Genomic DNA, 24,198 nt, shown 5'->3' with positions numbered 1-24,198 from the left:
CAGTGTGGAAGGGGGAAGAAAGGGGGAAGTGATGAGATTATGAAAGGGACAGATCTGCTGCGCCTCCCATGTAATTAAGGATAATAGCAGCAGTGGCGGGCAGGCGAGCTGGCGACAGGGAGAGGACACTCAGGCAACTGTTTGGCAAGGCTGCAGTCCAGATAGGCTGTTGCTGGGTCCAGATCTGGACTGTGGTCCACCATTTAGTGATGCCTGCCCTAGACTGTTTATTGGAGCCTGAATGAATGAACTGTTGTTTGGGTGACTGGTGGCCTTTGCACTAATTGAGAAATAACCAGTTAATAACAGAGGCCCTTGTGGGATAGCTCTACACCTAAGTAAGTTGTATATAGATACACACCAGTATGGAAATAATACAATGTACACACAGGTATTATCAGCAAAGGGCCCAATAGGAGTTCTGTTGGAATTGTGCACAGATACTGTACCCAGGTATATATAGTTATTAATAGAGATAACTCCAGATAAATGTTGCAGCAAAGTCCAGTTTTAGGAGCCCCTGAAGATGAAAGATGAAGACAAGATCATTGGTGATGGGGAGATCCTCCCACTGTGGTCCAACCAGCCTGGAAAGCAGCATCCGTATACAGAAACTGTAGTGTGGCACTGGAACTCAGAGTCTACTATGCACTTTAGTCCCTCTCTAGTATTTTCTAATCTGACATGCAACCGGACCTCTAATTAACAGAAGTGGACATCTAATGTCTAACCTGGCTCTAGCATATGCTGATTATCAAACCCTAAGCAAAAGAATCCAAAATAAGAAGGGACAGGGTTAAAAAAACAAAATCAAATAGGAACTGCATATAAAAACTATTGCAGTAAACAGGTTCACCTTCCAATATACTGGAAGGTGACCACTACAAACATACAGTAGCACAGACCTAGCTATCTGGCGCTGTGCATGTGAGATACTAACAGATAGAGAAAAGTCTTGCACAAGGATTTAAAGAGGAGCACAAGGCTCCTTTAGAAAAAAATGAAAAGTCAGCAGCTACAAATACTGTAGCTGCTGACTTTTAATATAAGGACACTTACCTGTCCAGCAATCCACCGGTGTCTCACGGGAGCCGATTTTTCAGTCGGCTATCGGGTGCTGCGGCCACCATCTCCACTAAGGGAAACTGGCAGTGAAGCCTTGCAGCTTCACAGCCGATTCCTTACTGTACGTGTGCAAAGCGGGCTACACTCTGTGAATGGGCCAGGTGCGGGGGGAAGGAGGAGAGGAACCCGCTCCCCCCTCCCCCCCAAAAGGTGGCAAATGTGGCAGTGGAGGGAAGCTTCCACTTTTGGGTGGAGCTCTACTTTAAATATACACTCAAGAAGCTATGGGCAGCTGCAGTTAAATTATAAGAACATAGGAATACTTACAAAATACTTACCTAAGCCCAATATTAATCCAGTGATGTGTACGAAAGCAGAAACTCTCACGGGTTTCTGCCTCCTCATTGGCTCAGACACAGCAGCGGGAGCCATCTATAACTATAACGTGTAGTGGGTGCCAAATCCCCCCCCCCCCCGGGCACTCAGCCAGTCGCTGCTACAAATGACAGAGCGGCTTTGTCTTCTGCTTGCCCCCCCCCTTCCCTCTTCTCCTCGTGCCACTGTACTGGGGAGTGGCACTTGCCAAGACAGCAGCCCGCTTTGTTTCCCTCCCCATTGAGCGCAGCAAAAGGCCACTTGGAAGAGATATGAGGAGCATCATGGGACATGTAGTCCCATGGACTGGTGGCCCCCATTGGAACCCTAGGGAGCAAACTATAGCCCCAGCGTGCCCAGCACCACCAGAGGGAGGAGAGAAGCTGGAGCCCAAGAAAAAGAGTGGGAGGAGGAGGGTGCGACTGGAGGGAGAAGAGACTGGAGTCTGGCTGAGGGGAACACCGTCAGGGAAAGGGACCAAGTCACTGAACCCCCATTTGCTGTGCGACATTTTGCACATGAAAGTGGAGAGAAGTCCAGACCACCAGAGGGAGAGAGGCTGAACCACTGCCAGGGTACAGACATGGTACACTACAGACCAGAATCGCTTGGGAAACCCAGAGTGATCAAACATACAGCCGAAGGGATTATTACTACTGTGCCACTGCTGCGGCCACTATTTGCTATCGCCACTATAGACTGAGTGACTGAGCTGGTAGGAGCTACTCAACCAGCCATCTTATAGCTCTAAAACTGCCTAAAGACTGAGCTACTCAACAAGCCATCCTATAGTTCTAACACTGTCTGCAGGCCTCATTGACCTCCTTGAAGTGCACCAATGAGCTCCAATGGTTTAACTGGTGAAGATTCAGGACTAAAGACTGCCCCTAGTTATCCCTGGACCTTGGCCGTTTGCTAGTTAAAGAGGTACCATATCCTTGTTCATTCATTTGAGTACACTCAAAGCACAGAATAGGATTATAATCATCCTTGCGGTATTTAGAGTTCATATACAGTGCCTTGCAAAAGTATTCGGCCCCCTTGAACTTTGCGACCTTTTGCCACATTTCAGGCTTCAAACATGAAGATATAAAAATGTAATTTTTTGTGAAGAATCAACAACAAGTGGAACACAATCATGAAGTGGAACGAAATTTATTGGATATTTCAAACTTTGTTAACAAATAAAAAACTGAAAAATTGGGCGTGCAAAATTATTCAGCCCCTTTACTTTCAGTGCAGCAAACTCTCTCCAGAAGTTCAGTGAGGATTTCTGAATGATCCAATGTTGACCTAAATGACTAATGATGATAAATAGAATCCACCTGTGTGTAACCAAGTCTCCGTATAAATGCACCTGCACTGTGATAGTCTCAGAGGTCTGTTTAAAGCGCAGAGAGCATCATGAAGAACAAGGAACACACCAGGCAGGTCCTTGATACTGTTGTGGAGAAGTTTAAAGCCGGATTTGGCTACAAAAAGATTTCCCAAGCTTTAAACATCCCAAGGAGCACTGTGCAAGCGATAATATTGCAATGGAAGGAGTATCAGACCACTGCAAATCTACGAAGACCTGGCCGTCCCTCTAAACTTTCAGCTCATAGAAGGAGAAGACTGATCAGAGATGCAGCCAAGAGGCCCATGATCACTCTGGATGAACTGCAGAGATCTACAGCTGAGGTGGGAGACTCTGTCCATAGGACAACAATCAGTCGTATACTGCACAAATCTGGCCTTTATGGAAGAGTGGCAAGAAGAAAGCCATTTCTTAAAGATATCCATAAAAAGTGTCGTTTAAGTTTGCCACAAGCCACCTGCGAGACACACCAAACATGTGGAAGAAGGTGCTCTGGTCAGATGAAACCAAAATCAAACTTTTTGACAATGTAAAACGTTATGTTTGGCGTAAAAGCAACACAGCTCATCACCCTGAACACACCATCCCCACTGTCAAACATGGTGGTGGCAGCATCATGGTTTGGGCCTTCTTTTCTTCAGCAGGGACAGGGAAGATGGTTAAAATTGATGGAAGGATGGATGGAGTCAAATACAGGACCATTCTGGAAGAAAACCCGATGGAGTCTGCAAAAGCCCTTAGACTGGGACGGAGATTTGTCTTCCAACAAGACAATGATCCAAAACATAAAGCAAAATCTACAATGGAATGGTTTACAAATAAACATATCCAGGTGTTAGAATGGCCAAGTCAAAGTCCAGACCTGAATCCAATCGAGAATCTGTGGAAAGAACTTAAAACTGCTGTTCACAAACGCTCTCCATCCAACCTCACTGAGCTTGAGCTGTTTTGCAAGGAGGAATGGGCAAAAATGTCAGTCTCTCGATGTGCAAAACTGATAGAGACATACTCCAAGTGACTTACAGCTGTAATCGCAGCAAAAGGTGGCGCTACAAAGTATTAACTTAAGGGGACTTAATAATTTTGCACGCTCAATTGTTCACTTTTTTATTTGTTAAAAAAGTTTGAAATATCCAATAAATTTCATTCCACTTCATGATTGTGTCCCACTTGTTGTTGATTCTTCACAAAAAATTACAGTTTTATATCTTTATGTTTGAAGCCTGAAATGTGGCAAAAGGTCGCAAAGTTCAAGGGGGCCGAATACTTTATCAAGGCACTGTATATTATGTATTGCGAATTGACATATTGATTCTGGCTAATGATATTAAACCATATTTCCTTCTTTCTATACTTTTTTTAACCCGTGTAGCAGCCTGTTTTCTTATTTGCCTGCTATGTGTAAATTCTGTTTAAACTGTTACTTATGCTAATCCATATCAATAGATTAAGTGTATTTACCACTAAACAGGTGTGTGTTTATTTATTGGAAATACCCTACAGGCAGGCGAAAGGAATTTGTGTTCACAGAGATTTTATTTAACCAGGTGTGTTAGAGGGGTTGAGATTGTTTTTGGAGTTGAGGCACAGAACAGAGAACCCAAAACTACTAAGCGGCTCCATCGGAGGGTGATGCTACACGTTTTTTATTTAAAAAAAAAATAAAATGCTTGCCTTTAGAATTACTTTATTTTATTCACAAAAGTTTTCCTCTACAGGAATTGTACTGAGCAATGGGGAACGCTGGCAGCAGATACGCAGATTCTCACTGACCACCCTAAGGAATTTTGGCATGGGAAAAAGAGGAATTGCAGAGCGGATCCAGGAAGAGGCCCATTTCCTGGTGGAGGAATTAAAGAAAAATGGAGGTCAGTAAAGATGGACATATCAAACAAATAATGCAGTGCTACTAAGTGCCTACAAACTCTACTTGTGTTACTTGTATGTAGCACCCTCTAGTGTGCTAGAATGGGACTGTACATAGTTGTTTAGTGTAGGTGTATTGGCTTGGCTAGCAGCCAAGCATGGATTTATTCTGGGTCAGGATTTAAATGACTCAAGGAGGCTGGAATGACTCAATGGGGGCAGGGAGTTTAGCTGGAAGCTGGAGATGGAGTGCGGAGGCTGTCGTGGGCCCTTGAGGTTAGCCCCCTAGTCCCAGGGGGGGGGGGGGGGTGACCACGGGTCTGGGGCTTGGGTGCAGGAGGGATCCTCTGACAACACAAGGAGGAGTCCTGTCCAGTGGCACAGGAGCAGGTGTGAGGACAGCTGGAGCCAGCAAGCACGTCCAGGAGATGTCCAGGGAGAAGACAGGTGGCTGGTGAGTGAGAGACAGTCGGGAGGACTGAGAGACAGCCTGAGAGGACTGAAAAGTAACAGTCTGAGATGGTTGTAGAGTCAGTCTGGGAAGGCTGTGGAAGATTAGCCAGGAGGGATAGTGAAAGGGGCAGCTGCAGCTAGGTGAGCCTGAAGAGGTGGTGCTGGAATCAGTAGCCACAGAAAGGCAGCTGGACACTGCGACTTTTCTACACACAAAAGGGGTCCGGGGTCCCTGCCTGTAATAGACCTTTGCTCTATCTGACTGATGCCTTTTTGTCAGCTCATCTAACAGTGTGCCAGCTGGGTCTGAGACGTTGTTCTGGAAGCAAAGGATGTGCCGGAGGAAGCTGAGGAAGGTGTAAATAGACTGTACAAAGGAAAGTTGTCCCTAAAGAGTTTGCTAAAGTCAAGTGGGCATCCCATAATACCCATATCCCTATCCAAGTTTAATAACCATTATATATAAAAAAAAAAAAAAACAAAGCTGCTGGACTGTTTCTTGACTCTAGTGTGCTGTGAAAATGTATTGTGCCTGGCTGTGCAGGGTGGGGGATCCCCAATCACCAGCGGCTCCGGCATGGGTAGCACTACATATGACCAAAATGCCATTTGGTCCTGTGCATCCTAAAATAAACCACATGTAATTAATCATTTTCTGACCAACATACAGTACATATACTGTATATATACGTCCTCGGAAAGTGGTGGTGATATCAGGATCGTGGCTGCAGATCCTTGCAATATTCTTATCAGCAGGTGATTCTTCACAAGGTAAAAGTGATGGCTATTCAGATGCCTGATCACTTTATCACTTTTACAGGCAGTGGAAGGAGGTCCCCCCGCCAGTGCCCACCACCTTTCCAAGGCTCTCACATCAAACTGTGAAGAGAGGGAGGAAGGAATTGTTTTTAACTAGGAAACCAGCCCTGAGGAGATTACAGAGATTGCATTGGAATGTAAAATATTGTGGTGTTTTATGCTTAAATGCTGAGTCTTTCTGAAGAGCAATATCACAGGTCAATTTCTCTGAAAATATGAACATTTTTAGACAGTGAGTGTGTAATTCAGGCTTTGCCTTGTGTCAAAGTGGCCAATCAAATTTCACTGTGGATTTCTAGCCAGTACTGAAAAAAAAAAAAAAAAAAAGGAGATTGGTTGGTTAGTAAAAGCAACAGACAATTCTTTCAGATGCTTTGATGAGTGAACTCCATTGTTTCATGGGTTCTGTATCTTGTAAGTTGTTTCATTTTTATTTGATTACTTATGTCTTCCTCCTAGAAAACCTGTTTGATCCAACGGATTTGCTTCGTTTGGCGGTCTCAAACATCATCTGCTCTATAGTGTTTGGAGAACGTTTTGACTATGAAGATAAAAAGTTCACAAACCTTTTATTCTTGCTGAAGGAGCTCTTAAACATCCTTGCCTCTGCATGGGGTATTGTAAGTAAATTCACAGAATGCCTGTGATTTACCTGATGGGAACTGTATTTTTTCTAAAAAATTTAGCTTTTAAATCATAGCAACTTATACCATTTCTTTTATTTATGACGTAAAGAGCTATGGAAAAACATTCAACTGCCATGTGTTCTTATAGGAAAAAGCTCAAGAAAAAAAACACAAAGGCTTTTATTTAGATAAATAGCATTTTAAGTATGTCATTTGCAGTGGAGGCCTACATACTTCTCTTACTACTTATTCTATTTGATAAACCAAATACACAAAGAGCCAGAAAGTGCTTAGTAAAACAGAATAGTGCACATGGTGGACCTCCTCCATAGAGAGAAGGCCTCGATGATGGGAGTTACTTTGGGTGAGGGGCCCGTGGAACCCAGCTTACCTTAGAGAGGTTGGGAAACCCCTGTCTCAGCTACTCAGGTCCCTCTTATGTGTAAGTCACCCTGTGTCTATTAGGGGCTCAGGGTGACCAAGAAAATGATGGACAACTACTTAATGAACACTGAAAATGTGGTTTGGATTATTTCAAATGGGACAGTAAAGTTTATCAAAAATATCCCTCAAGAAATCTATGATACATTATTTCCACTGTATCAGATTGATGGAACATTTTATGAGCTTTGCCTCATAGACATGCTGTTGGGGATCTGGGCCAACTGCCCAGCATCCCTGGGGTATACAAGTGGAGACCGTAGTCCCATCCACTAACACAGAAAATCCATCTTTTGTTAGTTGAGGGCAGAGTGAACTCACATTAGGTAGTCAAACTAATTTCCATTCTTGGCCGCAGGAAATGGTTGTCATCAGTAGGTGTGGGGCAGAGGTCGTTGACTCTCTGTCCAGCTGCCAGCGCTTCAGCTGGGTGTAGAAGCTTCACTTCATCAGCTTGTTGCTGGGGAGAGGGGTCGACTGCTCCAGCTCCCTGGAACACAGTTGTTGCCAGTGCTGGGCAGAGGTTGGTAGCACTCTGCTCTGTTGCCAGCACTTCTGCTGGGGACTCCACATAATCATCACCGGCTAACTGTTGGGGAGGGAAGCCAGATTCCCCACTCCCAGAATGTGGATCTCTCGCTGGGGAGGAAGGACAACAACCTTCTCCTCTGAACTGTGTATCTGCTGTTGGGGAGATGAGCCGGTTGCGCCATCTCCTAGACTCCCGCTGTGGAGTGAAGACAACTTCCTTCGCTTCTAAGTCACTACTCTGCTGTTGGGGAGAGAGTACGAACACCTCCTCTCACTTCTCCCCCTGGATCCTAATCTGCTGCTGGGGAATGACCACCCCCTTCTCACCCTGGGCCTGTGGAGCTGCCACGGGTGTGGGGCAGAGGTCCTGGACCCTATGTCTGGTTGTCAGCACTTCAGCTGGAGAAGTTTCTTGTAACTCCACAGGTGCTGCTGGCAGTATATTCCATGTCCCTGTCAGTGGTGTGGGAGAAAGGCCGGCTACTTCTTTTCTCAGGAAGGCTGAAGTTGCTGTTGGTGCTGGGCAGGGCTTAGTGCTGTTTTGCCCTGATGCCAGATTTTCTGCTGGGAAGTAAACTGAAAAGTCGGTGGCCTTACAAAATGCTCCAGGGCCACTGATTGTTGTATGCAGAGGTCAACAGTGTCATGTCTTCATGCCCGCTCTTCTGCTGTAGGCTCACTGGGTTATTCCTTCTCAAAGGAAAAGTCTATTTAATTCCCAGTCTCTGGAACTGGTGTCTGAGGATAGAGGTTCACCATTTCCTGTCCCATGTTACCGGTGCTGGGCAGAGGCTAGCAGAGCCCTGTTGTCAGAACTTCAGTTGAAAGTTCAATAAATGTTACATCCTCAAATGAAAAATCAATAAACTCCATGCTTTTTGTGAACTGTGGCTGGGGAGGGAGGACAACCACTTCTTCTCCTGAGTCTTTGAACTGCTTCAGGAGAGTGACCACCTGCTCCTCACCCTGGGCCTCCGGAACTGTCGTGGGTGGAAATGGACAAAGCACACCCTGCCCCATTGCCAACACTTCAGCCGGGATTTCAGGACTGTCGGCTGGTACTTCTGGATAGTCCCAGGCAAAGGGAGCCCAGCCCTGCTGCTGAGCAGAGTCTAGCAGCTGTCTGTAGGTGATCTTCAGCTCCCACTCCTGAATGGCCAGAAACTCCATATCTTTCAGTGCCCAGCACACATCTGAGATGCTCAGTATCTCTTCTCTGTAATCCTTGATTTCCTCCAACTGCCTCTCCAGTTTGCTCCCAAAGTTAGGGTTCCTTGTCAGCTTCCCGTACAACAGTCCCAGGCCGCCGTAGCCAAAGCCTTCCACTGGGCTGTCATCTGCTGTCCAAGGGCACACTTGGACTACATGCCACCGGAGGGCACTATAGCTCTCATCCAACCAAATATCTGCCCAGGCCAGCCTGCTTAACTCAGCTGTCTGCTCCTTGTTCAGTTTTTCTCCCAAAAACAGCACCGGCAATCCATACTGCAACCAGTACCTTTACTGGATTGAGGGAAGAATTTATCCCTGGTGGCACTGCTCATGGACTAGTGTTTTCTTCCAGAGTTCCCAGTGAACCAAATCATACCATCCCAGCAGGACCTGCATTGACACTGGTCCCCTGTGCTGTATCCACATTTCTCGCAACCTCCTTCCATGGCAGCTGGTATCTGTACGTCTCCTCCTCTGCTATCCGGACCTTGGATCTTGGTGGAGTTTTGGCTGTTCCAGACTGCAAGAAGCATCCAACTGCTGCCACCAAAGTGATGGGACTGACCCACACTGTGCTTGAATGCTCCTGTTAGTATACCGCTTCCTCCAGTCTTGAACATAGATATCATATATTTTAGCCGCACCATAAAAGACTAGCCGACAAATAGCTTGCATGAAATTGAAACACTTTATTGAAAAAACTTACACAGAATATATATCCCACAGGAGGACAGTCCTCTCCTGATCATCTTGCCCTAACAATACAAACTGCACACAGGAATATCACTACCATAGCTAAACATTAAGTTAATTAAACTAGCCACCTGGACAATCAGGGATCTCATTCCAGGTCAGACTTGCTGGCATCCAGCTCCCAAAGTACAATACACATTATTGCAAGTGTAAACACATCCCCACAGTAGGTTGCTAGCAGAAAATAGGTGTGTTAATTAGCACAATTACCAATGGGTGAAAGACAGGTGGCATGAGTTGATGAGATTAATAACCGCTATGAGTTTTGAGTAGAAAACCCATAACACCTTCTGACAATAGCAGGAGACCCCAGTAGCAGACTCTCTGGCTCCTACCTACAATAGTCTATTAGGCAAAGCTCATACAATGTTCTACCATTCTGATAGAGTGGAAGTAATGTATCATAGATTTCTTGAGGGATATTGTTGATAAATATTACTGTCCCATTTGAAGTAATCCAAACCACATTTTCAGTGTTCATTAGGTAGTTGTCCATTTTCTCAGTCACCCTGTGCCCCTAATTGACACAGGGTGACTTACACATAAGAGGGACCTAGGGAGCTGAGACAGGGGTTTCCCAACCTCTTTTGAACACTCTGAGAAGAAAAATTCCTGACAAGGGAAATGAACTCTAGATTCTTTTAACCAAAACTAGGCCTTTCTCAAGCATTTTCCAAATTAATTTGAGATAGAGGTTCCTTACCAATGCATGCGGTGGATAGATCTTGATAGTTACACATCCTTCTGCTAGACTTCAGTGTTATCTCCAAGAACCTACACATTATTCCTTAGTGAGAAAATAATATGTGAGTCCCTGAAAAAAAAGTTAAACACATAAATTGGTAGTGTATGTTTTTTGGATGGTCCAACTTAACAAATCCCGCCTAACTGAAAAGTAGTTTTAGCTAGAATGTGGAAGGGCAGAAATTATTGTTTTCTATGGAGAAATGTGGAGATATGGAGATTCACCCTCTCTGTGTCCGGTTTACTACTATCACCAGCAATTAAAGTAAGGAAAGACCCAGAATTTTGTTCCTTCACTAGAACAAGAATAGTGGGGATATTCCAACGAGGATTTTTGTTCTGGAGACAAATGTCTAAATGGTAATTTACTTTACCTGCAGAAAGTGAAAGTAATTGGTCCTAGTGAGACACAGATGACAAACTCTATCCAAAACCTTAAAAAAAAAAGATTTGTTTTAAATATATTTTAAATGCAATCACCACATTTACTATTTTTTATTAAATTGGAGAACAATGTATATGCTGAGCAAAGCTCCTATTAGAACATGAGGAAATATCTTTCTTATATTGAACAGACTTCTCTTTGGTTCACAAGGTGATGGGAACTTAGACTGACAAATCCACAAAATTTAGCACTTACAAAATTAAATTTTTTCTAGTCTTGCACTTTCATGCTGTAAACATATATTACCATAGTTTTATCTTACCCTAAAACTTTTTTTTTTTGTTTTAACAGTTGTTAAATTTATTTCCCAAAATATCACTGTACATCCCTGGTCCTCACCAGAAAGTCTTCACGAACTTTGGCAAAATTAAAGAATTTATTAAGGAGTCTGTAGATCATCATAAGAAGACTATCGATATGAACTGCCCACGAGACTTCATTGACAGCTTTCTCATAAAGATGGAGGAGGTGATTTCTGCTAACAAATTCGTTTCTATGTCTGATTTTGGTCATGGTGCATTTTTACATCTAAAATGGAATGACAACTATAAGATTGTTTTGTTTTTGCTAGTTTTTGGTAGGGTGAGGGAGGGTTTGAACCTCTGTAAATTTTCTAGTACTCGTTGTGCCAGTTTGAGGAGACTTCCCTTCATTTTCAAAGATGTCTTCCTCTGTTGATCACTAGAGCAGGAAGTGAGGTGCAAACCCCATCTCTGACCAACTTGAAACTGGAAAAGTCTTTTTTTACTAGAGCTTCATTCTGTATTGGTAGCCACTGAAAATTTCTAATTTTAATATCCACAGGATAAGGAAAAGCCAAAGACTGAATTCCATTTTGAGAACTTATTTGCAACAGTGCTGGATCTTTTTAATGCTGGAATTGAAACAACCAGTGTCACCCTTAAAAGTGCTCTTCTCGTCCTGCTCAAGCACCCGGAGGTGGCAAGTAAGCAACATTATATTTCCTGATATCTGTAGTGCTACATCTCTAAAGTAGCAGTATGGCCTTACCTGCTTCAAAATAAAAACACCATAGAAGTGCTGAAATTCTCCCTATTAAAAAAATGTTAAAACATGAAAAAGGATTTGAACTTTGTCTGTTGCCAGGTTGTTATTTCACTAACAAACAAGGACAGAATAAGACCCAGCCATAGTTGTGTGATTTACCTATGTAATCTACCTACCTATGTAAGGGCTGCTAGAATTGGGAAGTTATTGGTGCCTCTAACCATACTAAGCAAGTCCCTGTCCCGTTAACTCTTGGATAGGACAGCAACCCTCCTGTTGTTGATGGAACCCTCTACCATATTGTGTCATACTCCTGGCCATAGGCTCGTTCTCAACAACCTCGACCATATGCCTTAATATATATATGAATAAAGGAATGCCCAGATATATAATGCACTTTCTGAACGTTACTGTAACTTCACAAACTTCCGTGACAGCTGACATCACATTTGATATACTAGCAGAATTCTGCGGCGCGGAATGCCATACAAAGTACTAGACATCCTGTAGTCGTCATTTTTGTGGAGACCACAAGCACGTAATGCATAAGCTATCTTCCCTTTGCATCTTATCTCCTTGGGAGCATCACAGATTTGGGCCCACTTTCCTATGTAAATTAAATCCACAGCATCTAACTTCCATCACTGAGTAGGATCAAGTTACCTTCTATAGTATACCATTCTTTCCCCAATATCCCTCTATGGCTCTGCCCAGATGGAATATATTCCCAAGCTTCCACCACTATTCACAAATGCTGTTTCACCTTGCTTGGGACTTCAGTCTTAAATAGGGCTCTTTAGATGATTTCCGAAGCAGACTACATCTTAGCAGCTTTGGGGTGTTCAGCTCCCATGGCCCTCCTTTAGTGGCATTTATATGGGCACCTTTGACATCACTAAGGAGGACTTTTCTGAAAGGGGACCTAACACCCAATTGCAATTTTTCCCTATCATACCATACTGGGAACAGAGCCATCTAGTGGCAGATAAGCTAACTATACCTGCCAACACCTAAACTTGGGTAACAAGTGGTTACAGAGAAAGGGGAACAATCAGTAATTAGTTTAAAGCTGTCCAATGTGCAAGTTGGCTTGATCCTGAGGGATCTGACAAAATTCACTCAGTGGTTGACCCTGCTCTGTACAACAAAAGTGGATGATTCAGCTATCAAAATACAATGGCCACATTGTATAATGTGGATGGAGGAATCTGTTTTTTTTTTGTTCAGCCTACAAGATATAAAAAAAAAAACAACTATCAGTGCATGGCCAGTTTTAGTCTTAAGAGCCATGATTCCAAGGCACTTGCCATTCCTCCAGACAGTATTAGCGGATTTATCCCCAGCCTACACTAGCCATCAATGAAAGGGGTCCCTTCTACATTCACCACCAATGTATGGAGTAATTTCTATTCTGACCAAATTTTTTTTTATTATGTAGTCATTATTATTATTTGCTTCATTTCATGAGTACACCCCATTCTTTATTCTTATTCCAATGCACCATGAGCTGTAGGTATAATAATAATAATAATAATAATAATAATACTTATAATATATAGTGGGGTTCCCGGAGAACTAAAACTGATTCAAAAGTTCCTTTGGGGTAAAAACTTTGAGGAAGGTTTGTCTAGAAACCTTTTACTGTGACAGAATGTCTCTGTGTCCAATCACATATTCTCTCAATGCTTGTTTACCCTCTTTTGTGACCCCTATATATGTCCTAAGTTTCACTACTAACACTTGAGTAGTGTGAGTACTTACAAAAAAAGCTTCATCTGTATTTATGGAGACAGCCCGAAAAAATGAGAGAAAGTCACTCTCCTAAAAGAAATTAACTGTTTAATTCAATGTACAGAACACACTATTTATTTTTTCTTCCTTCACAATAATTGCTTTGTTCTGTGTCTGCACAGGAAAGATGCAAGAAGAGATAGATAATGTCATTGGTCAGAGTCGATTACCTTCAATGGAAGATCGTATTAGAATGCCGTACACAGATGCTGTGATTCATGAGATCCTGAGATTTGCTGACATAACTCCTTTGGGACTTCCACACGCAGCCAGCAAAGATACAGTATTCCGAGGGCACAACATACCCAAGGTCAGAAACTCTGTGAAGTTTACCTTCTACAGTGCCTTGAAAAAATATTCTTCCCCATATCTGCCAATCTTGTGTTGTATTCCTATAATTGTAATAGTTTGTATGTACAGCATTTTCATTTAGTAGAAACGATTGATCGACCAATATAGTTTTTTTACCGCCGATACCGATATTTTGGTCATCGGATATCGGTATCGGCCGATATTTTCGGATATTACATTTTTTTTTTATGTCTACAGGTACTGTGGTGGAGGGATCTGGGGGGTCTAAAAGACCCCAAACCCCTCCTCTGCACTTAAAAGCATTCAAAATGCCAAGTTTGGCTGTTTTGAATGCAGTACATTTTTTTAATTCGGCGCCGCCAGTATCCGGAAGTGATGTCATGTCATGACATTACTTCCGGGTACTCGGCGGAGCAAAATTAAAATAAATGAAGACCCGGTCAGACGGCGGCGGTGCAGATGGAGACCCGGTCAGACGGCTGCAGGCATCACCCCGGTACAAGCACTTTCCCGAAATATCGGCAATATTGGTAAATCAAAAGGCCAATTCCGATATATCAGGCAAAGTGCATATCGGCCCTCGATATATCGGCTTTGCTGATAATTGGTCAATCACTAGTAGAAACACATTAATACACCTCAGAGGTTCCTAAGCTTCCTTGCTTTTTTGCAAAGTGACCTTAAGAAACTCAAAGCAAAACACTCCTCCTCTCCTCCTCCTCCCTCTACTGCTCCACCCCTTCCGCCTTCACCTCTTCTTCTATCTCACCCCCCATCTCCTCTTACCTCTATTAGTGTTTCCCTTCCTTTTTTATATCTTCTTCATCTTCTGTAAACCAGTGGAGTACCATTGCTTCTATGTTCATAGCCTTCTCTTGGTGCTATGTTTATAAAAGGTTCAAGATTCTAAAATTGCCATATGGTATGCTCCTTATTAAATTTTTGAAAAACTGTTAGGTCTTCAGGTTCAAAACATGCTCTGTCTTTGGCTTCAATGTCTATAAGGACCTGTATCAATGGGGTTTTGTTTTCTTTAAGCGCATTTTGCAATCCCATACATGTTTATGTAAATGTGAAGTCTTAATGATCCCAGAAGAATGTTAAACTGATGTCAAACTGATGGCATTAGCATAAGCTCAAAGCTCATTGACACAGAACCTAGCTGTCGATTTTTTTTCCTGTCAACAATCCAAAATATTTTTTGTGTGCAACCATTCTCCCAACCAGCATACCATTGCTGAATTCAAAACTCATTTGGCAAGGTTTGCCATTTACAGGAGCAGCCAGCAGAAGCAACACATGCTAGTTCATCCAAGTACTGTGTGCAAAGTAAAATGAAAAAATATTAAAACCGGCCAAAGATGATGTGATTTTGATTCCTGCAACCATAGACAGTGTTGATGGGGGAATCCCTCCAGTGAAGCTTTTGTGCTCTCCTGGCGGGGGGTTCAGGGAGCCGTCCTTTCCAGGAGAACACAGTGATTATTGCTAGTGGCTATAGCCGCCGGCAATATTTGCATGTAAAAATCCAGCAAGCAGGTTGTACCCAAAACAATAGTTTGATAAACTTGGGTACAATCAGCCTGCCTGTACATGGATTCAAACTGTCTATGGCTGGCTTTAGTGTAATAGCCCCAGCATTCAACCAAAATTAATCTTACAGATAACAGATAAGTAAAGACTGGGTGGCTGTTATTGGTTAGTACATGATGTATGATATTGTTGCTAATTGCACTAATGTTTAGATAATATATCTTTGATATACAGTATTTAACTCCTTTAAGCCAGGTACACACTCTTAGTTTTTTTTCATTCAACCCAGCGGGCTCAGGAGAAGCCACTGTACTAACTATGCAATGTTAGTACAGCGATCTCCCCCACTGAGCTATTTTGTTCTGACAGGGCAAAGGCCGCCAGAACACACCAGTCTGCCGATCGGGTTGAATCGTTTCTATTAAAACGGCCAATGCCGCCCGATTGTCAGCCCGTGCGTACCACCCTACTGCCACTCAAAGTCCCTAAAACAGAAGAAGTATTTGTTTCATACAGCGCAGTGATGTATTGGAAAATTTGCATAAGGAATTATCATGGAAAGCAAAACATCAGTTTGAATAAGCATGAGTAAATATAATATAAACTATTGCTGAAGCATTAATATTTAGTAGAAAAAAAAAGAAAAAGAAAAGAATGTACTGATATTGTGCAAGAACTGATGCAGATTTTTTTTTCTTCTTCACATACTCTGAACAAGAGGGCTTTACCCTAACAGAGTTGCTTGAACCAATGGTGGCAATGTTCCTTGGGAATGACTCTCAACTGCATGTGGTATTGTAACAAGCTTACTTGACTACTGAGAAACATAGGCACAAATGGCATTCATCACATAAAGTCCAATACCAAAAGGGACAGGAACAGGGAAAAAGGCTTTGCTAAAATAAGCACAATCAAACTGCTTCTGTTTGACAAAGCAAGGCCGTAGCTTTATGAAGTTATCAACTCATGATAGCAAATAAACAATCAACACCCAATGGATCAAACTCCCTGTACTCACTCAACCACCAAAATAAAATAGAGCATTTGCCAGTTCTCATCATTATTTTCAGACTGGCAATTGATTATCTGCCCACAAAGGGCACAACACAGAAACCAGTTAGACACTGCATGCTACATTGTGGGATATGCTATAGCTTCTAACCCTTCACTAGCTATGCTCCATTACTAGGTTGTGGAACTCATCACAATCACCATCTGTCACTGACACTATTACAACTCTTAACCACCAATGTTAGATGAAGAAGCTATTATCGATTTACAGTTGGACATTTAGGAAAAAATGGTCTCTTTGGCTGTGGAACCATAAATGTACAAATAAAGTGATATTAAAAGCCTTATTTAAAAAAAAAAAAAAAAAAAATAACAAACATGTTATACCTACCTGCTATGTTCTGTGCAGGCTCCCAATCTGCGGCTCTATGAGCCGCGGCTACGCCCCACCCCCTCCGTCTCCTGATTGGCTCACTGGCTGTGATTGACAGCAACCACAGCTCCTGCTACTGCTGCTGCTGCTGCAAAGAGCGAATCAGGATTGAGAGTCCCCGGAGAGGCAAGGCTCTTGTGGGCATTGCTGGATTGAGAGGGGGCTCAGGTAAGAGGGGCAGGGGGGGCTGCTGCACACAGAAGATTTTTTACTTTCATGCATAGAATGCATGAAGGTAAAAAACCTTGTGCCTTTACAATCACTTTAAGGTTTGATAACGCACTACTATATGGTTTTTCTTGCTCCCTTACTAATCAGCAGAATTATTGTGACTGACTTTTTTCTTGTTCCTCTTCTCATTTTCCTCTGTGTTTTTGTCCTATGCACCCCCTCCCACCTGGCTCCTCTTCCTTCCCCTATACCTGCTATTCCTTATTGATGAGGAAAAGGGAAGTAGCCATTTTATTAAATATTTACTTATGATTATCAAACATGGATTTATGATTAAGGAGATATATTGGATGCATATTTTGTGATAAGTCATATTGTATACAGCTGTTGTCTTCAAAAGCCATTTATGCCTCCTGTTGTTAGATTGCTATCTCGACCTATAGAAGACCTGTTTAGCCAATAAGCTTTGGAAGTGACACATTTATGTTAAATGTCCATTTTGCATATCAAAGAATGTCATCAAAGTCTGAGATGGAACTTCAAAGAAACTTTAGATAGATAGGTGCCACCCACTTCAGAATGTATAAATTGTAATACAAGTCTTTAGGAAGTTAGAGCAATGTTCATTAAGCCAACAGAATGTAATGTGATTGACTTGCTCTCCAAACATGTCATTCTATCTACGTGTTTGTCTAAATAAATATAATTTTCAATCTGGCTTCAACAGTCAAAATGTTACTGAAACCCGTGAGTTTTGGGGTTACCCTTACACTACCATCTTCCCGTACACCTCCCCCCCTCCCCTTCTCTTCTCTTTCTGGTGAGAGCCCATTCTCTTCTTATTGTCATGTTGTTGGATGTTTTATGCCTTTACTAGCAGTGTAGTATTACATCTATCTGTAAGAGTTCTCACTACTGACACAGTATGTCTCTCCGCCATTTACTTTTTTTTGTCTTACTTTTACACTTTCAATAAAGACCCATTGACATTAAACACTGCATGCTAACACTATCCATCAAAGTTGTGACAATAAACTGCAGAAGGATTGGGAGGGAGAGTGGGAACTTGTCTGAAGACAGGAGGAACTTCAGGTCAATAGCAGCTTGTACATGCGCAGTGGGGATTCGGTTATGAAGCTGCAGGGAACCACAGCAGGCTTCCCGCAGTAAACATGCCAGTGCATGAGGACAATACTGGATCCTTGAACAGGTAAGGGTCCTTTTTAAAAAAAAAGGTCAGCAGATACAGTATTTGTAGCTGCTGACAGTTATTTTTTTAAGAAACTGACTGAAGCTCTTCTTTAATGACTCAAAGTATTGGATCCAGAAGATCAGCATGACATCTAGGTAATTATTATCTGCAGAATGGTAGGTCAGCGACGACAATCTAAAGAAAAAAAAAAAGTATTCCTCCTAAAAAGTAAAACAAAAACTGTGACTTCATCATTTTTCAAAACAAGAAATCTTTAACAAAAATGCAACAACAACTAGACAAGCAATGATAAGGTAGTTTGTGAAGAAAATGGAGTAAATCGTAAATAGGTCAAATTAAATTATTTATGTGCTGAGTTGTTACTAGTGATATTGATGAGTTGCATTATTGATATCAGTGTTTCTAACTTCTTACATTTTAGGGTACAACAGTCTCCCCATTGATTACTTCTGTGCTAAAGGACCCCAAATATTTTAGGCAACCAGAAAAGTTTGATCCTGGACACTTCCTGGATGAAGATGGACAGTTCAAGAACAATGAGGCCTTCATACCATTCTCTATTGGTAAAATAACAAACCATGTATTTGATAATAAATTTACCAAATTTAAAAAACATAGTTCATACTAACACATCCTATAAGGTAGAAACCCTGCATAAGGCTTCAAGGTCTCTGTCAGGTCTACTGTACCCATTCTCCAACCACTTGCTTTACAATTTTCAATAATTGATACCATTTCTGTGACATTAAGGTTGGGTTCACACTTGATTGGCTTGCGGCTCAAAGCAGGGGGTCCGGTGTGTCCCTGTTCTCATTTTTCACAGTTTGTTATAACATTTTGCAAACAGATAATTTTTCTCTTTCACTGATGTACGTTGATGAGGCTGCACTTATGGGCACTGAGAGGCAGCATGGGTGAGGAGGCACTGATAAAGCCACACTGATAGGCAGCACTGATGGGCAGTGATAGGGGTAACTGATAGGTGGCACTGATGGGCATTGATAGGCAGCACTGATGGGCACTGGTAGGCGGCACTGATAGGCAGCACTGATGGGTGACACTGATGGGCACTGATTCACAGCACTGGTGGAAACTGTTGGGACTGCACTGATAATCAGGACACTGATAATTAGTGCCCTGATTATCAGTGTAAATGTCCCTTTTACACAAGCTGATTATCGTCTCTCCTCTCCCCATGCTGACAAAGTGAGGAAAGGAATGCCGATAACCGGCTTTAGTTTACATTGTAAACAGCTGTCATTGGAAACAGCTGATCACATGGTAGAGTTGCTGATGGGCTCTTAACCCTGATCTGTGATCAGCTGGGTCCCGAGGACACAGTAATCACAGATTGCGCCGCCCGTGTGCCACAGCTGGCACGATCACGGAAGGACGTCATGTGATGCCCTCACAGAACTGGCTGGCCTTGCTGTAACCATCATTTGGCTTAAGTGGTTAAAGGTGCCAAAAATTGTACCAAAATATGGTCTGCTGTTATTTATAAAACAGTTAAAATAAGTGCGAGTTTAACTTAGTACCATGCATTTACTGGTATATTACATAATTTTGAATTAAAAAAAACGTATTACCTCGTGTTTCACAGTCAATCTCTATGTATTCCCCCTCATTTAACAGCGAGGTTCCCAGATGAAAATTAGGGTCTGCTCAGGGAAAAAAATGCAATAATTACCACACGTTTTGTGGGTATCCACCCCACTTCTTTAGGACTGTGAAACTATGAGATACAGTCAGAATTTATTTTGACCAGTTTCTAACTATATACACATGATTTGTACACAGATTTCCTTAAGTACGTCAAGTAAAAAAAGGAGTGTAATCCTGGACTAGAGCCATGGGCCTGGGGACCACCATTTACACCAAACCTCCTCTTGGAAAGAGGAAAAGCTGAGAAACAAAGGGAGATGCTAATGATGTTGGTGCCTATCCACACAATCCTAGTATCAGATATACTATATATAGGACTCTAAAATGTGATGCTAATGAACAGAGGACAGCCAGATGAATCTTTGAGCCTTTGTGTTTCCTTGTTCCTGAATCTGACTTCTGTCACTCTGCAAATAGACAAAGATACCTGGGCCCATGGACAAAAAATCTTTCTTCCAAGGTCCAGATGGCAGCTTTTCCAAGCTCCTATTTGACAAGCGTTTGCAAGAATATCTTTTTCAGCCCAGCTACCTTCAGCTATCTACTAATTTCCAGGACACTCAGCACATGGATCATCCTGAGGCCAGGGCCAAACAGCATACATACAGCACAGGCCTCCTCCCAGGAAGAAGCCCCAGGGAAAAGAGATCCCCCAAACATTTGTAGCACTGTCCCCATAGGGCTTGCTGTGTGTTGACTTCTTGGGTCTCCTTTGATTACCTGCAGACAGTCACTAAGGGACAGTTCACTGATCCATCCTTACTCCCAGTTGCTCGTTACTCAATAAACAGTCCAGGGGATTTGGTTTTATATTTATTGTGGAACTTGGACGGGAGAAGGGAATAGTGGGATATTCCAACTTGAACTATTCACAGTAGATAAGGACAACTCTCACTTGGCCTCACCAGGTTATTTGTGGAAGCAGACACACTGCTTTAACCATGCTGCCACTTGTATGGAAGAATTAAGTATTCTTGCTCTCTCTAGCAGCAGACTTGATGCAACTACATTATCTTCAGGACACTCTCTAGCATCCCCTTGACTGACATTTGTCCATGGAAACTTCTAGCAGAAGGGCTGGCCCTCACAGGACAGGCCCCACAACACAGATCTGTACTCACTGTAGGCAGAATCAGATCCTTTCAAGTCTCTCTTCCAGTCCGCTCTGCAGGACATCTGGGTTCAGCTCATCTCTAACTCTCAGGCCCTCAGGTTGACCACATCTACAAAGCAGGGGCATCCGCCCCCTCTTCAGCTGAAAGACCCGGAGTACATGTGCCTTTGGCATTTATACAGCATCCCAACAAGCACCGAGGCACTTTCCTCTGCTAATCATCAGGGCTGTACTAAATGCCTGTGCACTCATTTGTCAGGTTTCTTCCCACTGTCCAATATGCCTCACTATTGGACTGGTATGAAACACTTCAGACAAGCGGAGCTGCACCTGAGCACCATGAGTAGACCTCACTAACAGATCCTGCTCCCTGGTAGACAGAGAGCAATATAAATTTACCTGGCAATCTCTCTGGTAAGCAGAAAAGATCCAAAAACTATACTCTCTCTTCTAGCACCTACCTAGGAGGGTGCTACACATTCATCATCTCGCCAATCTGTACCTCTGAATGTAGCTGCTCAGGGATTGGCTGGGTCAGATAAATATTAAACTTTGGATCCAGTTATGCAAGACAAGAATTCTGACCACTTAGCCATTGTCTGACCTAGGTACAAGTTCTGTTAATTGCTAAAGTGAATCTGTAGTGTGAATAGTTGGGAATGGAAGTTGCAACTCCATGACTGCAAATTCGTTCTAAGTGATTGACCTAGTGAAAGTAGAAGGTTCACCTGGACTGCTCTGGAATAAGTATATAATCCTACAAGGTGGTGTTGGAGATGGTTAGAGGCTTTTGCTCTCCTGTAAAATTCTCTTGTATGATGGTTATTTTCTATAACAGACTATTCTGTTACCCACAGGGAAGAGAAGTTGTCTTGGAGAGGGTCTGGCCCGAATGGAGATCTTTATTTTCCTTACCACCATACTTCAGAAGCTTCAGCTGAAGACAAACAAAGCTCTAGAAGAGATTGAAATAACCCCAGAACCTGGCAAAAATGGTGTTATAGTCAGAACATACCAACTCTACGTGGAACCACGATGATGACACCATGGAGAAGATAATGAAAATGGAAACATTTGAAAGTGTTTGAATTATAAGATTATGTGTAACAAGTTTGTTTCATCTTCATACACTAAACATTTTCTTTTTTGTGCTAAATTTTTGATAATATATAATATGAGCATTAATAAAATATAAATACAAAAAACACACACACATTGCTTAATTTGAAAATAAGTATAAAAAGAATGAATGAAAGTATTATAAATAGAGTCAGAACACTAGTGCAATCAAATGCTGGGTCTATTTATTTAACACAGGCCACTTTCAATAACCTATAGCCCAGACTGTGTGTGCTTTATGTCCACATCCTAGCAAATCATGTACTACTATGAACAGTAGTTATGCACATTGTGGGACATATAAAAAAGCACCATAAAAACAACTTTATTACATACCATTAAAAATCTATTACACAATGTTAAAAGTTACTCTCCACATAGGGGTTCACAAAATGCAAAGGTTCGGATTACAATTCACATGTGGACTCAACTTGTTTCGGGAATCCTTCATCAGGAGCACATGCGACAGAATCAATACATTGGAACCCACTCCTAATCTTTAATTAGTGTAATATCAGCCAGTAGGGTAGACTGGAATTTAAAGCATGTGTATGTTGATCATAAAGGTGCAAATAAGTAAGCCAAGGTGAAGCAACTGCCTCTCAGGTGGAAAATTCAGCTAAATTAAGTAAACAGCCACCGGTCTTGTACACATAATCTTAAAATAAAAGGACCAACTTCCCAATGGAGAACCATCCAGACCCAATGTGAGTAAGTCACCATAAAGACAGCATGGTAGTCAAAGTAGTCAAGGCACATATATTCCAAAGAGGGGGCTCTTGATAAGTATCTTAGAAACAAACTCATGTTCACATGGATCCAACCTACCAATTACCACATTACAGAAGTAGCAAAAAAAAAAAACGCTTGTGGAAAAAAGCTAAAAAATATACTTACTATACAACCAGCTTTTACACTGAAGTGGGTGATGTCATGATCATTCTGCAAGATCCTGTGGAATATCCCAAATCTCATGAGAAGACACTTCAGAACAGTGCAGGTCATCATCTTCTGATATTTGGGAAACTCAGCATTCTCAGGATCTTGCTTAAATGATCATGACATTACTTACACATTTTTTTAACTTGTCTCAACAGATTTTTATTTTCTATATCTGTAATTTAGTAATTAAACCTTAGGCCAGTAAGACCTTGCATTTGGGTGCGAAGTCCGCATTAATGAACCATAAAATGTTATGGGACCCAGAGGGATTTGCAGCAAGTTAGAAGCTTGCCTGTAGGCCCCTGATTTGAGAGACTGTGGTTTCTGTACTTCCTAAAGTAAAGGCAGAAGCAAAGATAAATTACTACAGTATGCTTACTAGTGATGGGCTGAGAACATCTCGAACAGGGAAAAAGTTAATGCAAACTCTATTAAAGTCTAGAGGACACAAACATGAAAAATTAAAAGTCCTCATTTTAAAGGCTTATATGCAAGTTATTGCCACAAAAAGTGTATGGGGACCCGGGTACTGCCCTGGGGGACATGTATCAATGCAAAAAAACATTTTTTAAAGCAATTGTTTTTACGGGAGCAGTGACTTTAATGATGCTAAAAGTGAAACAAAAATAATGAAAAATTCCTTTAAATATCGCGCCTGGGGGTCCCCTTAATGTGCCTGTAAAATGGCACATTTGTGCGATCTATGTACCCAGCTGCAGCAATGCTGATATTTCTAAAGGAAAAAATGTAATTTAAACTTGCTCGCGGCTGTAATGTATTGTTGGCTCCCGGCAATACAGATAAAAACAACAGGAAAAAAGTGGCGTAGGGTTCCCCTTAAACTCCATACTAGACCCAAAGGGCCTGGTATGGACTGGGGGGGAGGGGCCCTACCCGGTGGCACTGCCTCCTTCTGATGTCACATAACATCATGTGACGTCAGAAGGTGACGGTGCCACTGGGTGACGTAGCTAGGTGGCCCCGCCCCTTGCCTATCAAACAGCTATCAAAGCTAAAGAACAGTATACGGCGGGACGCCCCAGAAGAGGCAGAAGCGTTTTTGAAACGTTTTCTATTTTTTGGGTCGGCGGACGTTGTGATTGACGATAGATTTACATTGAGGGACACTTTTTTTTTCTTTTTAATAAAGAACTTTTCAAAAACTGCGTTCTGTGGTTTTTGCTTTTTTACACTTTTCT

General features: G+C 42.2%; 1 protein-coding gene across 1 annotated transcript in view; it reads left to right on the top strand.

Moving 5' to 3' along the window:
- LOC309559475 (cytochrome P450 2C8-like) overlaps positions 1-22,093 on the top strand; it is a 30,371-nt gene extending 8,278 nt beyond the window's left edge. Inside the window, exons 3-9 of the mRNA XM_082262748.1 lie at positions 4,516-4,665; positions 6,395-6,555; positions 10,979-11,155; positions 11,492-11,633; positions 13,609-13,796; positions 18,581-18,722; positions 21,796-22,093. Of these exons, the coding sequence (XP_082118874.1) occupies positions 4,516-4,665; positions 6,395-6,555; positions 10,979-11,155; positions 11,492-11,633; positions 13,609-13,796; positions 18,581-18,722; positions 21,796-21,977 (1,142 nt within the window). The 3' untranslated portion in view covers positions 21,978-22,093. The remainder of the gene's footprint in view (positions 1-4,515; positions 4,666-6,394; positions 6,556-10,978; positions 11,156-11,491; positions 11,634-13,608; positions 13,797-18,580; positions 18,723-21,795) is intronic.
- Positions 22,094-24,198: the final 2,105 nt, after the last annotated feature.

Source organism: Pelophylax lessonae, assembly GCF_965119305.1.
Source record: "Pelophylax lessonae genome assembly, chromosome: 7".
Lineage (NCBI taxonomy): Eukaryota > Metazoa > Chordata > Amphibia > Anura > Ranidae > Pelophylax > Pelophylax lessonae.
The sequence above is the reverse complement of the archived record's forward strand: the minus strand, read 5'-3'. Positions and strand labels throughout refer to the sequence as shown.